This window comes from Anopheles arabiensis, chromosome 2 (assembly GCF_016920715.1).
Source record: "Anopheles arabiensis isolate DONGOLA chromosome 2, AaraD3, whole genome shotgun sequence".
In the NCBI taxonomy this organism is placed as follows: Eukaryota; Metazoa; Arthropoda; class Insecta; order Diptera; family Culicidae; genus Anopheles; species Anopheles arabiensis.
The window spans coordinates 83689423-83705719 of record NC_053517.1 but is presented as its reverse complement, the minus strand read 5'-3'; the positions used below and the strand labels follow the sequence as shown (position 1 = coordinate 83705719).

Below are 16297 nucleotides of genomic sequence, written 5' to 3'. Positions count from 1 at the left end.
ATTTTAATATTTCATTTTCAATTGGTTTTACTAACTCTATGAACCGAAACAAAACATAAACAAAGAAGTTTGTGTTTTTAACTCTTGTAGCTCTTTTGATATGCAAACAGATACTTTTCTCAATTATACCTATTTCTTAACGTGAAACAGATTACGATAACGAAAGCGCATACATACTCACCAATACTCCGTGTTACAAACAAACCTTTTTTCTTATTTTACTGTAAAAAATATGTTATCATTCAAAAGATATTTATTCATTTATGTTTGCCATATCAAATTAACATTGCTTTTCACAATCATCCAAACTCACCATTGACCTTTAGAAGTCGACCCTAAAACTTTGACAATCGATCGAGCAGTCGCAACACGCCATGGATACGATTATCAGCACTGAATAAGGTCTTCAATCTCGGCATCTTGCCCATCTTGCTCATTTCCTCCTTGGTCAGCGTATTGTTTGACAAGTCCAAATGCTGCAGCTCCTTTAGCTCGTACGGATTAACTGTACCTCCCAGTGACTCGACAGCACACACCGACGCATTTAAAACGGCCAACCGCGGGAACTTGGTAGCGATCATGGTGAAATCCAGCACCGCAATGCGGTTCAACGTGACGTTTAGCTCCTGCAATCGATCAAACCGGTAGATCGATTCCAGCGAGCTGAAGCTATTGTTCTGCACCGAAAGTGTCGCCAGCCGGTAGTAGTCCGAGTCGGATGTCTCCACGACGGACAGTTGGTTATCATCGGCGGTAAGAAACTCCAAAGCAGGTGTGATCTTCACTGATCGTAGCTGGTTAGTATCGAGTCCAAGGTAAATCAGCGTACTGGCATAGGGCATTGTGGTGAGATCGAATGCAACAAGCCGATTGCCAGAAAGGTGTAGGTTTTGCAATGCCAGCTGAGCAGCGAATAGTCGATCATCAAGACTGGTCAACCGGTTGTCGTTTAGCGAGATCTCCTTCAGCCTGGGCATATCCGCAAACAGGAATGGATCGACGTGTTCGATCGAGTTGTTGGACAACCAGAGCATCCGCAACGAGTACAGCTCCCGGAAGGTACCGTTCCGTAGGTTCGACAGCTTATTGTTGCCCAGGAACAGCTCCTCTAGCTTGAACAGCCCATCAAATATTCCTACCGGTAGGTCGGTCAGCAACGCGTCCTCGAGATCGAGCACTGTTAGAGCGCCCACCTTGCGGAACACGTCGACATCAAGCACACGGAGTGGATTTTCCGCCAGGTACAATTGATGCAGCACGGGAGTATTATCGAACAGGTCCACCGAAAGTCCCGAAATGTTGTTGGACGATACGTCCAGATAGTCGAGATACGCCATATGCTTAAACCAGGCCGGTTTCAGCTCGCACAAGTTCGGGTTGTCATCGATCGTCAGCGTGTCCAGTCTACGGTTTGCCCAGAAGAAATGGTCCGGCAGGGTGGTAAAGTTCATCTGCTTCATCCTCAATGTTTTCAGTGCTTCGTTCCCGGTGAAGATGTCCTTCAGCTCGCCCTTGAATGGGCCAATATACAGTTCGGTCAGATTGGTTAACCGTCGGAACGCATTTACGCTGATTGATTCCAGCAGTGTGTCCTGAATATCAACCGTTTGTAAGCTTGGCGCTCCCGCAAAGAACGTCTCATCAAGGGCTATGCTTTCGTTGCTGGTAAAGGCTATATATTCCAAGTTCGGGATTGATCTAAAGTAGCTTGCATTGAATCTGATAGAACTATTTTTCAGCGAGATTCGTGTGAGGGTTTTCAAGCCGGATAGGAATCCCGGATCCACACCAATCAGAGAGTTGGTATCGAGCGATAGGATGTCCAGGCTTTGCAGCGAATCGAGCCGGACACTGTTCAGCCCTGTATAGTTCGTTTCTTCCAGGAAAAGTTGAGTGAGATTTTGTAAATCATTGAAAAGATCGAGTGATTCGTATTCCGGTGTAGCATTCACAAATGCCAGCATTGTCAGAGATTGCAACCCACGGAAACAACCCTGCTCCATCGTTGCTATCTTGTTGCCGTCCAGGTTCAACGTAAGCAAGCTGGACAGCTGGCTGAACTGTCCCGACTCTAACCGGCTGATCCTGTTCCGCTGCAACCCAAGGTAGTCCAGTTTAATGGTTTTGTTGATGGCCGGTGGGATACGATCGAGGCGGTTCGAATCGAGATCTAAGGTCACCAGATTCGGGACGCCCTCAAGAGCAGTTTCATCAAACTCTCGAATGAAATTGTACGACAAATCCAAATACTCCAGATTGGTTAGATTTAAAAGGCTTGCATCGATGTGTTTAAGCTGGTTTTGGTTAAGATGCAAATTTATAACACTTTCCAGCCCTTGAAATGTACCCGGCGCTAGTTCTTTGATCTGATTATCCGACAAAATAATGGTCGTTAAGTTGGTTAACTTGTCAAACAGACCCACTGGAACGTTCCGAATGAAGTTGTTCTCTGCCGAAAAGGTATCTAGCAGCGGTGTATCGTCCAGGAAGTGTTCTTCAATCTCCGTCACCTCATTCTTGTCGATCGTTAGCTTTTGAAGCTTTGAAGCCCCTTCCAGCGAACCGGCCACCAAACGTTTGATACGATTCCCACCCAAATCAAGCTCCTTCAGCTCGCTACAATTACGGAACAAACCTCCCTCGAACGTGCTAAGCAAGTTACCTGCAAGGTACAAATCTTCCAACTGTTCCAACGTGTCAAACGTACCGGGATTGATGTGCCGCAGGAAGTTTCCAGTCAACCACAGCCGCTTCAGATCGGTACTGTGCGCGAACAGCTGCACATCCAGCTCCTGCAATTGATTATACTCGATAGAGAAACGCTGCAGATCGGTGAGATTCTGTATCAATGCGGGCTGGAGCGTTGCGATCGTATTGTTGTCCAGATTGATCATCACCAATCTGAGATTCTCCTCGAACGTGGCACTGTCCAGGTGTGACAGATAGTTCTGCTGTAGTTCCAGCTCCCTTAAAACACCCATCGAGTTAAAGACCGTTGCTGGTAGGACTTTCAAATTGTTGTTGCTTAAGTTCAATCCCCTCAGCTTGACCAGGTGCTCAAAGGCCGTTGCTTCAATCACCTCTAGCCGGTTGTTTTGCAGGAGGAGCTGTTCCAATTGCCACGGCCCGTCGAACGTGCCGGCCACAAGCGTTCGCAGCATGTTTCCACTCAGATCCAGCTCCTGCAGTGCCGTCATTTCACCGAACGTCTCCTTCTTGAGCTCCTGCAAGAAGTTGTCCGCTAACGACAACTTTTTTAGCTTTGGCTTATCCACGAAAAACAGATCCGGTAGCGTGCGCAACAGGTTGCCACTAAAATCTATTTCCTGCACGTACGAAATTCCCCTGAACGTCTGCGGATCGATCGTTTCGAGTTGGTTTTTAGACAGGCTGAGGAGTTCCAAACTTCTTGCTCCTAAAAACATACTACCGTACGTTTTGCGCAGCCTGTTGTTGTCGAGATATAGATACTTCAAGTCAACTGCGTGACGGAACGTTTTGGGCAACAACTCGTAAATATCACACCCCGATGCGTTGAACGTTTCCACGCCACTGGATTTTGCGAACACTGTTTGTGGTATGGCCGAAAGGGATGAGTTTTCGAAGGTCACATGGCTGTAGTAGTCCGAATCGAAGATAATCGATAGTGAGGCGGTATCGGACGGAGTGGCAAAACGAAGGCCGCTGTATCGACATGTAGGTGGTTCACATGTTAGGGAGATTGGTGATTCAGAGCTGCGTACTTGCTGGTGGGCCACCAACAGCAGTAGCAAGGACCACACACTAAAAACAGACATACACACGGTTTACTTTTTTCGCGTACGATCAAACAAACTTTTCACGTTGCTTTGTGGTACTTACCTAGGCCAGAGCCCCATCTTAAACACAAGACGCCAATTGAACCAACTGCTGGGAGACACTCGGCTACACTGAGGAATCGTGGCCGCGCGATGGCAGATTTTATTCCGCACGGCTCCTCGCTTTTGCTGGGTCATTGGGTCATCTTCGTGCACAAAAGATTACAAAATTCGGATTTTGGATTCACCTTCAATGACCTGCAATTTTGATTCTTTCAATGATAATTCACATGCTGAGGTAATGTATTAGAGATGTGAATGGTCTTTAGTAACTGGTAAAATGATCTAGTTATTTTTTCTAGAAATTTGTTACTAATTCGATCACATCAGTATTCGCCACTAATTACTTTTGTAGCTCACTTTAAACATTTAGCCTAATATGTGTACAATAAAATATAAAGCTCCTAAATACATCCCCATACTTATCCTAGAACTGTTCTTCAATCCATAACGATACTGGAAATGGTCCAGAACCCACACAGGTATTTGAACTAATCCCAAACCCGTGACGAGCTATTAATAGGCCCTACAAACATACCAGTCCTGGAACAGATCTAATACTCATGTCGGAACTGATCTCGAATCCAAATCGCACCTGCAATTTGGCCTGAACCCATTCTTCTTCTATTTGGCGTAACGACCTACGCGGATATGCCGGTCTATACAGGCTTTCGAGACATAATTCATTACCACGCTGCCGGATATTCAATCCTTGCTACGGGGGGACGGTCCATTCTAGGCTTGAACCCATGACGGGCATGTTATTGAGTCGTTCTAGTTGACGACTGTGCCACGGGACCGAACCCATCCTGAACCCAAATCAATCTTGAAAATGAACCGAGGGTTGGTTACACTGGTTCTAGAATCAATCTCAATTTCAATATCACTCCTGAAACTAGTCTTGAATTATAATGCAACTCTGGAACTCATTCTGATATTAGTACTTATTACAGTTACTTGTAACTAGTCACGATTACTTGGTACTCCCTATAATTGGTGGTAACTACTGGTTCTACTTTACTTCTACTTCTTACGTTTCTACTTCTTACTTTAAATTCTTCCAATCTATTCTTGTAATTCAAACTAACAATCAGTATTTAAAAACTAGTTACTGTAACTAGTTCCTCATGGAATAGAAACTAGTTACACAGTAACTTTTTATTCTTAACCAATACCATCACTATGAAAGAGTCTTATCAGGCGTGAATTGTATTATGCAACAAGAAATACACATGGACATCTGCCCCTCAAGCTGCTTGCCAAAATTTGCAAACTACATTTGAATTGATTGCTTACGAGGTAGATGGGAGGACGGGGAATCCTACAATCAGTAGAGATAAGGCATATAAACAAATTACTTTTTTGGGGCGGAATCACCCCGGGTCAACGTGGTAATGATAATGAAATGATTATTACTTAACCAATGCAGTTCGGTGATTGTAATTCTTGGCACGATTCTCACTCAACCATGTGGCCTTATCAAACCTGTATGATTAACAGCTTTGCTTCTACTTCTTGTCACATGCTTTTTTATGCTATGTTAGTATTTCGAATGTACACAACAAAACAACACAAAACCAGTCAATCAAAACAAACAAAATACTGCAATGTCAACCTCTAATCTTTTATTCTTTCCAAAAGTTCCAAAATTTCCTCTTCACACACAACAGATGCCATACAATTCCTTGGAACAAACACTCTCCAACCTTTCGTCAACCGTTTCCTTCTCCTTGTAGGCAAAAGTTACATCCGCTTCTTCCATTGACGCCTTCAAACTTTTCAGGAAATCACACTTCCAAACCGTACCCTCCAGCCCGATCGTTTGCAGATCGTCGAACGCACGGAGCAAATCTTCCACCACAAACGTATCGAACCTGTTGCCACCGAAGACAAAGTTCTGCAACTGGCGGAACACGGCAAATGCACGCACGTCCAACGCGGTCAGATTGTTGTTGGAGATGTCCAGATGAACCAGCGTGGGCGGATGCTCAATCTTCCCGAACTGGACGCGCTCCACGAAGCTGTTCGACACGTTCAGTGTGTAGAGCGGTACTATTTCGTTGAAAAGTTTGTCCAAATTCAGCTGGTTGAACGAATTGTATGACGCGTCCAGTTCGGTTAGCATCTTGAACTGGTAGAATGCGTCAAGAGCTGTGAAATTGTTACGCACCGCCGAAAGGGACGTGATGTGGCTGTACGAGTCTTCGAGCTTCACTTCAATGGAGGATAGGTTGTTATCGTCAATGAACAGCTTCTCCAGGGTGGAATGGATCTTCAACGAGGTCAGCTTATTGCTTTCCAGCGACAGCATAAGCAGACGGCCGGCGAACGCCATCGCACTCTCATCAAATGTGGTGAACCGGTTGTACGAAAGATCAATCGCCGTCACGGGCAATCCAGCGAACAGCTGAGAATCTATCGCGGCAAGCTTGTTGTGAGACAGGATGACAATATTAAGCTTCTCCAAACTCTTGAAGACGGCCGGCTGCAAAGCTTCCAGCTGATTGTTCTCGAGCGAAAGTGTTGCCAAGGAGTACAGCCGGTTAAACACACCTTCCGGCAGCGTACGTAGCTGATTGTTGGCCAAATCCAGCTTGGCCAAGACGTACAGTTTATCGAAGATACCGGCGGGTAAGGTGGTAAGGTTGGCATCTGCCATCCTTAAGCTTTCCAGCAGGAACGTTTGAGCAAACAAACCGGCCGGCAGTGATTTAAGCGGATTTTCCGAAATATCCAACTCTCTCAAAAGTCCGAGCGGATCGAACACTCCCGGCTCCAGCACAGACAGACTGTTATTCAGCAGCACCAACTCCTCCAGGTACGGCACGTACTGGAAGAAGTCTTTCGGCAGCTTCACCAATTGCTTGTTATCGGACAGGGAGAGCTTTTCCAGCGCTATAGTAGAGCGGAAGAACTGAGCCGGAAGGGAGGCAAACGTACCGCCCTGAACGTAAAATTCCACCATCCACGATTTGTTGGCCAGCAATGTATCAGGCACAACAATGCTTTGATTGGAGAGAGAAACGGTTTGCACGCGATTCAGTATATCCAGTCCGCTCAAACCATCAATGCCGATCTCATTATCATTGATATAGAATTCCCTGAGCTTACTGCCAATGCCGCGCACCGATGCCTCTTCCACCGCTGCCAGCCGGTTCTCCGATAGGTCCAGCTTCTCCAGCTCCGAAAGCGATGCAAACGGTGCGCCCGTTAGCTCGGTAAGCTTTATGTTCCTTAGCGTGAGATCCTCCAGCTTCAGCAACCCTTCAAAGGTGGCCCGAGTCACGCGTCCCAACGGGTTGCCGCTCAGCGTTAGCGTGACCAGCTTCCGCAGCGGAGCGAAGATGCCCTCCAGCGGACCAGTCAGACGGTTATCCGTCAGATCCACCGTTTTCAGCTTTCTATTGCCGACGAACGTATCGACCGATAGACTATGAATTTGGTTCCGCTCCACGTACAGTTCCTCAACGGCCGGGAAGTCATCCAGACGAAGTTTGGTGATTTCGTTTTCCCCCATGTACAGATCCTCCAGATTTGCCAGCGGCTCGCCGACAACGGTAGACTTGATCTTATTTTTCTCCAGCGTCACTGTGCTCAGGTTCGGAAGCTTTGCCAAGGCACGAGGGATTTCCGTCAGCTTGTTTTGTTTCAGATTAAGCTTTTTCAACGTAGTCATGTTTGCGAACGCATTATCCTGCAGCGAGCGCAGCCGATTGTCCGACAGGTCCAGTAATTTGAGGTTGGTAAGGTTCGCCAACGCGTTCGAAATGTTGTACAGCAAATTAGCACTCAGATCCAACTCTTCCAGCTCCTGCAGCGGTGCAAACAGGTCCGGATCTAGGTTGGTCAGTTTGTTACCTTCCAGGAAAAGCAGTTTCAACGACTGCTGCTTAGCGAGCAAACCTTTCGGTAGCGTTTTTAAGTCACAGAAATCCATTGCAAGTGCCATCAGGGAAGGTATGCGCAGGAAATCGTCGTCAATCGATTGGAGTGGATTTTTATTCAGATACAGCTCAGTAAGCTGTACGGCACCTTCGAGACTGTCTCCGCTTACCATGCTGATAAGATTATTCTGCAAATATAGCTTATCCAATACCCTCAGCGCACGGAATAAGCCTCCTTCGATCGTCATGATTCCGTTTTGGTTCAAATCTAACGCCCTCAGCGATTGTAGCGCATCAAACGTACCAGGGAAGATATGACCGATATTGTTGTTCTCCAGCAATAGCATCTCCAGCTTCCGCAGATTTCTAAACAGTGCCGCATCCAACGACTCCACCTCGTTGTGAGAAATTACTAGTTCCTCCAGCTTGGCGGTGTTTGCGAACAAATCCGAATGCAACTCCTTCAGCGAATTGTTGCTCATCTTCAGCTCTTTCAGGGCGGTGGTGTAGCGGAACAGATCCTTCGGCAGCTCGGCCAGCTGGTTCACGCTCAAGTCCAGTTTGGCCAGCTTCGTCTGCGCAATGAACGTTTCCGGTGCCAGGCTGGTCAACCGGTTCGATCCCAAAGTTAAGTACTGTAGCGTCGCCAGCGAGGCGAACGTGTTCGCTTCGATCGTGCTGATACGATTGTTGTGCAGTGCCAGATTATCTAGCTCAACCAAGCCCTTAAAGCTATTCCCGGTCAGTCTCTCCAAGAAGTTGAAGCTCAGGTACAGCTCATCAAGTATCGTGAGATCCTCAAATATCCCTTCGGGCAGCTCCAGAATTCGATTGTGATCGAGCAGAAGGCTCGTGAGTGAGCTCAATCCAGCAAACAGCTTCCTCGGCAGCACTGGGATCTTGTTGCGCGACAGCCGAATCACGCTCAAATTTGCCAACCCCTCGAACGTGTACTCCTCCACCGCATCGATACGATTGCCGCCAAAGTTGATACGCCGCAGATTCGTGGCATTGCGGAACATGCGGTTGAACAGCTTCGGGATGCGATTTCTGTGCATCTGCAGTGATTTCAGTGCGACCGCCTTCGTGAACGTGTCCGCATCGACACGCTGCACGTCAACCTGGCGCATTACGAGTGTATCCACTTTCTGCCCATTGTCGTCGAACAGCGACGGCGGTACAATCGAAACGAGCGAATTTTCGAACTGCACCTCAACCGTACCATACTCGGCGGTAAGATTGAACTTGTATGCCTGCACATCACCACCCAGAAGCTGCTCATTTACGACAAATTCGCAATAATTCTCGGCACATTTGAAGGAAGGTTCGCCACGCACGCTTACAATCAGTAGCAGCACCAGTGGAAGTGTTTCCAAAACACTACAAAAACAAGAAAAACCACAACAAAACGCTCGGATCAATGTTATTGAACCGTCTCGGGTATGATAATTATGCTATAATACCTTCGTTTGAAGCTTCCCATCCTATCACACTCGGGACTATCACACACTGACACTTGAAGTTGTCGGCTCGCGGCCGAAACGGAACTGAACCGTCTGCCAGCCACAGCAATGCCATAAATACCCAAAATTTACAGTCGTTCGAATGACCTTGAACTAAGCAAGTTACCTGCAAGGTACAAATCTTCCAACTGTTCCAACGTGTCAAACGTACCGGGATTGATGTGCCGCAGGAAGTTTCCAGTCAACCACAGCCGCTTCAGATCGGTACTGTGCGCGAACAGCTGCACATCCAGCTCCTGCAATTGATTATACTCGATAGAGAAACGCTGCAGATCGGTGAGATTCTGTATCAATGCGGGCTGGAGCGTTGCGATCGTATTGTTGTCCAGATTGATCATCACCAATCTGAGATTCTCCTCGAACGTGGCACTGTCCAGGTGTGACAGATAGTTCTGCTGTAGTTCCAGCTCCCTTAAAACACCCATCGAGTTAAAGACCGTTGCTGGTAGGACTTTCAAATTGTTGTTGCTTAAGTTCAATCCCCTCAGCTTGACCAGGTGCTCAAAGGCCGTTGCTTCAATCACCTCTAGCCGGTTGTTTTGCAGGAGGAGCTGTTCCAATTGCCACGGCCCGTCGAACGTGCCGGCCACAAGCGTTCGCAGCATGTTTCCACTCAGATCCAGCTCCTGCAGTGCCGTCATTTCACCGAACGTCTCCTTCTTGAGCTCCTGCAAGAAGTTGTCCGCTAACGACAACTTTTTTAGCTTTGGCTTATCCACGAAAAACAGATCCGGTAGCGTGCGCAACAGGTTGCCACTAAAATCTATTTCCTGCACGTACGAAATTCCCCTGAACGTCTGCGGATCGATCGTTTCGAGTTGGTTTTTAGACAGGCTGAGGAGTTCCAAACTTCTTGCTCCTAAAAACATACTACCGTACGTTTTGCGCAGCCTGTTGTTGTCGAGATATAGATACTTCAAGTCAACTGCGTGACGGAACGTTTTGGGCAACAACTCGTAAATATCACACCCCGATGCGTTGAACGTTTCCACGCCACTGGATTTTGCGAACACTGTTTGTGGTATGGCCGAAAGGGATGAGTTTTCGAAGGTCACATGGCTGTAGTAGTCCGAATCGAAGATAATCGATAGTGAGGCGGTATCGGACGGAGTGGCAAAACGAAGGCCGCTGTATCGACATGTAGGTGGTTCACATGTTAGGGAGATTGGTGATTCAGAGCTGCGTACTTGCTGGTGGGCCACCAACAGCAGTAGCAAGGACCACACACTAAAAACAGACATACACACGGTTTACTTTTTTCGCGTACGATCAAACAAACTTTTCACGTTGCTTTGTGGTACTTACCTAGGCCAGAGCCCCATCTTAAACACAAGACGCCAATTGAACCAACTGCTGGGAGACACTCGGCTACACTGAGGAATCGTGGCCGCGCGATGGCAGATTTTATTCCGCACGGCTCCTCGCTTTTGCTGGGTCATTGGGTCATCTTCGTGCACAAAAGATTACAAAATTCGGATTTTGGATTCACCTTCAATGACCTGCAATTTTGATTCTTTCAATGATAATTCACATGCTGAGGTAATGTATTAGAGATGTGAATGGTCTTTAGTAACTGGTAAAATGATCTAGTTATTTTTTCTAGAAATTTGTTACTAATTCGATCACATCAGTATTCGCCACTAATTACTTTTGTAGCTCACTTTAAACATTTAGCCTAATATGTGTACAATAAAATATAAAGCTCCTAAATACATCCCCATACTTATCCTAGAACTGTTCTTCAATCCATAACGATACTGGAAATGGTCCAGAACCCACACAGGTATTTGAACTAATCCCAAACCCGTGACGAGCTATTAATAGGCCCTACAAACATACCAGTCCTGGAACAGATCTAATACTCATGTCGGAACTGATCTCGAATCCAAATCGCACCTGCAATTTGGCCTGAACCCATTCTTCTTCTATTTGGCGTAACGACCTACGCGGATATGCCGGTCTATACAGGCTTTCGAGACATAATTCATTACCACGCTGCCGGATATTCAATCCTTGCTACGGGGGGACGGTCCATTCTAGGCTTGAACCCATGACGGGCATGTTATTGAGTCGTTCTAGTTGACGACTGTGCCACGGGACCGAACCCATCCTGAACCCAAATCAATCTTGAAAATGAACCGAGGGTTGGTTACACTGGTTCTAGAATCAATCTCAATTTCAATATCACTCCTGAAACTAGTCTTGAATTATAATGCAACTCTGGAACTCATTCTGATATTAGTACTTATTACAGTTACTTGTAACTAGTCACGATTACTTGGTACTCCCTATAATTGGTGGTAACTACTGGTTCTACTTTACTTCTACTTCTTACGTTTCTACTTCTTACTTTAAATTCTTCCAATCTATTCTTGTAATTCAAACTAACAATCAGTATTTAAAAACTAGTTACTGTAACTAGTTCCTCATGGAATAGAAACTAGTTACACAGTAACTTTTTATTCTTAACCAATACCATCACTATGAAAGAGTCTTATCAGGCGTGAATTGTATTATGCAACAAGAAATACACATGGACATCTGCCCCTCAAGCTGCTTGCCAAAATTTGCAAACTACATTTGAATTGATTGCTTACGAGGTAGATGGGAGGACGGGGAATCCTACAATCAGTAGAGATAAGGCATATAAACAAATTACTTTTTTGGGGCGGAATCACCCCGGGTCAACGTGGTAATGATAATGAAATGATTATTACTTAACCAATGCAGTTCGGTGATTGTAATTCTTGGCACGATTCTCACTCAACCATGTGGCCTTATCAAACCTGTATGATTAACAGCTTTGCTTCTACTTCTTGTCACATGCTTTTTTTATGCTATGTTAGTATTTCGAATGTACACAACAAAACAACACAAAACCAGTCAATCAAAACAAACAAAATACTGCAATGTCAACCTCTAATCTTTTATTCTTTCCAAAAGTTCCAAAATTTCCTCTTCACACACAACAGATGCCATACAATTCCTTGGAACAAACACTCTCCAACCTTTCGTCAACCGTTTCCTTCTCCTTGTAGGCAAAAGTTACATCCGCTTCTTCCATTGACGCCTTCAAACTTTTCAGGAAATCACACTTCCAAACCGTACCCTCCAGCCCGATCGTTTGCAGATCGTCGAACGCACGGAGCAAATCTTCCACCACAAACGTATCGAACCTGTTGCCACCGAAGACAAAGTTCTGCAACTGGCGGAACACGGCAAATGCACGCACGTCCAACGCGGTCAGATTGTTGTTGGAGATGTCCAGATGAACCAGCGTGGGCGGATGCTCAATCTTCCCGAACTGGACGCGCTCCACGAAGCTGTTCGACACGTTCAGTGTGTAGAGCGGTACTATTTCGTTGAAAAGTTTGTCCAAATTCAGCTGGTTGAACGAATTGTATGACGCGTCCAGTTCGGTTAGCATCTTGAACTGGTAGAATGCGTCAAGAGCTGTGAAATTGTTACGCACCGCCGAAAGGGACGTGATGTGGCTGTACGAGTCTTCGAGCTTCACTTCAATGGAGGATAGGTTGTTATCGTCAATGAACAGCTTCTCCAGGGTGGAATGGATCTTCAACGAGGTCAGCTTATTGCTTTCCAGCGACAGCATAAGCAGACGGCCGGCGAACGCCATCGCACTCTCATCAAATGTGGTGAACCGGTTGTACGAAAGATCAATCGCCGTCACGGGCAATCCAGCGAACAGCTGAGAATCTATCGCGGCAAGCTTGTTGTGAGACAGGATGACAATATTAAGCTTCTCCAAACTCTTGAAGACGGCCGGCTGCAAAGCTTCCAGCTGATTGTTCTCGAGCGAAAGTGTTGCCAAGGAGTACAGCCGGTTAAACACACCTTCCGGCAGCGTACGTAGCTGATTGTTGGCCAAATCCAGCTTGGCCAAGACGTACAGTTTATCGAAGATACCGGCGGGTAAGGTGGTAAGGTTGGCATCTGCCATCCTTAAGCTTTCCAGCAGGAACGTTTGAGCAAACAAACCGGCCGGCAGTGATTTAAGCGGATTTTCCGAAATATCCAACTCTCTCAAAAGTCCGAGCGGATCGAACACTCCCGGCTCCAGCACAGACAGACTGTTATTCAGCAGCACCAACTCCTCCAGGTACGGCACGTACTGGAAGAAGTCTTTCGGCAGCTTCACCAATTGCTTGTTATCGGACAGGGAGAGCTTTTCCAGCGCTATAGTAGAGCGGAAGAACTGAGCCGGAAGGGAGGCAAACGTACCGCCCTGAACGTAAAATTCCACCATCCACGATTTGTTGGCCAGCAATGTATCAGGCACAACAATGCTTTGATTGGAGAGAGAAACGGTTTGCACGCGATTCAGTATATCCAGTCCGCTCAAACCATCAATGCCGATCTCATTATCATTGATATAGAATTCCCTGAGCTTACTGCCAATGCCGCGCACCGATGCCTCTTCCACCGCTGCCAGCCGGTTCTCCGATAGGTCCAGCTTCTCCAGCTCCGAAAGCGATGCAAACGGTGCGCCCGTTAGCTCGGTAAGCTTTATGTTCCTTAGCGTGAGATCCTCCAGCTTCAGCAACCCTTCAAAGGTGGCCCGAGTCACGCGTCCCAACGGGTTGCCGCTCAGCGTTAGCGTGACCAGCTTCCGCAGCGGAGCGAAGATGCCCTCCAGCGGACCAGTCAGACGGTTATCCGTCAGATCCACCGTTTTCAGCTTTCTATTGCCGACGAACGTATCGACCGATAGACTATGAATTTGGTTCCGCTCCACGTACAGTTCCTCAACGGCCGGGAAGTCATCCAGACGAAGTTTGGTGATTTCGTTTTCCCCATGTACAGATCCTCCAGATTTGCCAGCGGCTCGCCGACAACGGTAGACTTGATCTTATTTTTCTCCAGCGTCACTGTGCTCAGGTTCGGAAGCTTTGCCAAGGCACGAGGGATTTCCGTCAGCTTGTTTTGTTTCAGATTAAGCTTTTTCAACGTAGTCATGTTTGCGAACGCATTATCCTGCAGCGAGCGCAGCCGATTGTCCGACAGGTCCAGTAATTTGAGGTTGGTAAGGTTCGCCAACGCGTTCGAAATGTTGTACAGCAAATTAGCACTCAGATCCAACTCTTCCAGCTCCTGCAGCGGTGCAAACAGGTCCGGATCTAGGTTGGTCAGTTTGTTACCTTCCAGGAAAAGCAGTTTCAACGACTGCTGCTTAGCGAGCAAACCTTTCGGTAGCGTTTTTAAGTCACAGAAATCCATTGCAAGTGCCATCAGGGAAGGTATGCGCAGGAAATCGTCGTCAATCGATTGGAGTGGATTTTTATTCAGATACAGCTCAGTAAGCTGTACGGCACCTTCGAGACTGTCTCCGCTTACCATGCTGATAAGATTATTCTGCAAATATAGCTTATCCAATACCCTCAGCGCACGGAATAAGCCTCCTTCGATCGTCATGATTCCGTTTTGGTTCAAATCTAACGCCCTCAGCGATTGTAGCGCATCAAACGTACCAGGGAAGATATGACCGATATTGTTGTTCTCCAGCAATAGCATCTCCAGCTTCCGCAGATTTCTAAACAGTGCCGCATCCAACGACTCCACCTCGTTGTGAGAAATTACTAGTTCCTCCAGCTTGGCGGTGTTTGCGAACAAATCCGAATGCAACTCCTTCAGCGAATTGTTGCTCATCTTCAGCTCTTTCAGGGCGGTGGTGTAGCGGAACAGATCCTTCGGCAGCTCGGCCAGCTGGTTCACGCTCAAGTCCAGTTTGGCCAGCTTCGTCTGCGCAATGAACGTTTCCGGTGCCAGGCTGGTCAACCGGTTCGATCCCAAAGTTAAGTACTGTAGCGTCGCCAGCGAGGCGAACGTGTTCGCTTCGATCGTGCTGATACGATTGTTGTGCAGTGCCAGATTATCTAGCTCAACCAAGCCCTTAAAGCTATTCCCGGTCAGTCTCTCCAAGAAGTTGAAGCTCAGGTACAGCTCATCAAGTATCGTGAGATCCTCAAATATCCCTTCGGGCAGCTCCAGAATTCGATTGTGATCGAGCAGAAGGCTCGTGAGTGAGCTCAATCCAGCAAACAGCTTCCTCGGCAGCACTGGGATCTTGTTGCGCGACAGCCGAATCACGCTCAAATTTGCCAACCCCTCGAACGTGTACTCCTCCACCGCATCGATACGATTGCCGCCAAAGTTGATACGCCGCAGATTCGTGGCATTGCGGAACATGCGGTTGAACAGCTTCGGGATGCGATTTCTGTGCATCTGCAGTGATTTCAGTGCGACCGCCTTCGTGAACGTGTCCGCATCGACACGCTGCACGTCAACCTGGCGCATTACGAGTGTATCCACTTTCTGCCCATTGTCGTCGAACAGCGACGGCGGTACAATCGAAACGAGCGAATTTTCGAACTGCACCTCAACCGTACCATACTCGGCGGTAAGATTGAACTTGTATGCCTGCACATCACCACCCAGAAGCTGCTCATTTACGACAAATTCGCAATAATTCTCGGCACATTTGAAGGAAGGTTCGCCACGCACGCTTACAATCAGTAGCAGCACCAGTGGAAGTGTTTCCAAAACACTACAAAAACAAGAAAAACCACAACAAAACGCTCGGATCAATGTTATTGAACCGTCTCGGGTATGATAATTATGCTATAATACCTTCGTTTGAAGCTTCCCATCCTATCACACTCGGGACTATCACACACTGACACTTGAAGTTGTCGGCTCGCGGCCGAAACGGAACTGAACCGTCTGCCAGCCACAGCAATGCCATAAATACCCAAAATTTACAGTCGTTCGAATGACCTTGAACTCGGTATCAGCATGTCTTTTTTGTTCAGAGAAGCATTTGCACGCGATTAGCAACTGGTTTTTTGGTGTAACTGGTTTGTTGTTTTTTTTTTTTTTTTATTGCTTATGCTCTGCCATACGCAATCTATCAAATGTATTTACAACCTTTTTGCAAAGATTATGCTGCCTCCAGACGATCACCTCTAACCTGTTTGTGATATTGTGCCTCCAGAGAAGAAACGTTACTCACCAG

At 46.9% G+C, this 16297-nt stretch overlaps 3 protein-coding genes across 3 annotated transcripts; all 3 read right to left on the bottom strand.

The window, feature by feature from the left end:
• Window positions 1-231: 231 nt before the first annotated feature.
• LOC120894495 lies at window positions 232-9352 on the bottom strand. The gene is made up of 4 exons (XM_040297118.1): window positions 9205-9352; window positions 5521-9121; window positions 3862-3929; window positions 232-3783 (listed from the first exon to the last, which is right to left on the bottom strand). Exons 1-4 carry the CDS (start codon window positions 9222-9224, stop codon window positions 336-338), a joined length of 7137 nt encoding a protein of 2378 aa, XP_040153052.1. The 5' UTR covers window positions 9225-9352; the 3' UTR covers window positions 232-335.
• Window positions 9333-10586, bottom strand: LOC120894490 (leucine-rich repeat-containing protein 15-like). The gene is made up of 2 exons (XM_040297107.1): window positions 10570-10586; window positions 9333-10392 (listed from the first exon to the last, which is right to left on the bottom strand). The coding sequence occupies exons 1-2, from the start codon at window positions 10584-10586 to the stop codon at window positions 9333-9335; spliced, it is 1077 nt and encodes a 358-aa protein (XP_040153041.1).
• A 1583-nt stretch (window positions 10587-12169) lies between these two features.
• On the bottom strand, window positions 12170-16243 carry LOC120893460 (chaoptin-like). Its single transcript, XM_040295375.1, is given in 3 exon segments — window positions 12170-14075; window positions 14078-15829; window positions 15913-16243. Coding segments are annotated over 3 exon segments (3624 nt in total). The 5' UTR covers window positions 15933-16243; the 3' UTR covers window positions 12170-12223.
• Window positions 16244-16297: the final 54 nt, after the last annotated feature.

Bases quoted from the DNA above. Each gene is read 5' to 3' on its own strand.
- LOC120894495 (XM_040297118.1), bottom strand. From the start codon at position 9,224: ATGGGAAGCTTCAAACGAAG. The intron at 3,930-5,520 runs GTGTGAAGAGGA...ACGATTCCTCAG, and splicing joins AATTGTATGGCATCTGTTGT to TGTAGCCGAGTGTCTCCCAG. The intron at 3,784-3,861 runs GTAAGTACCACA...GTCTGTTTTTAG, and splicing joins AAGATGGGGCTCTGGCCTAG to TGTGTGGTCCTTGCTACTGC.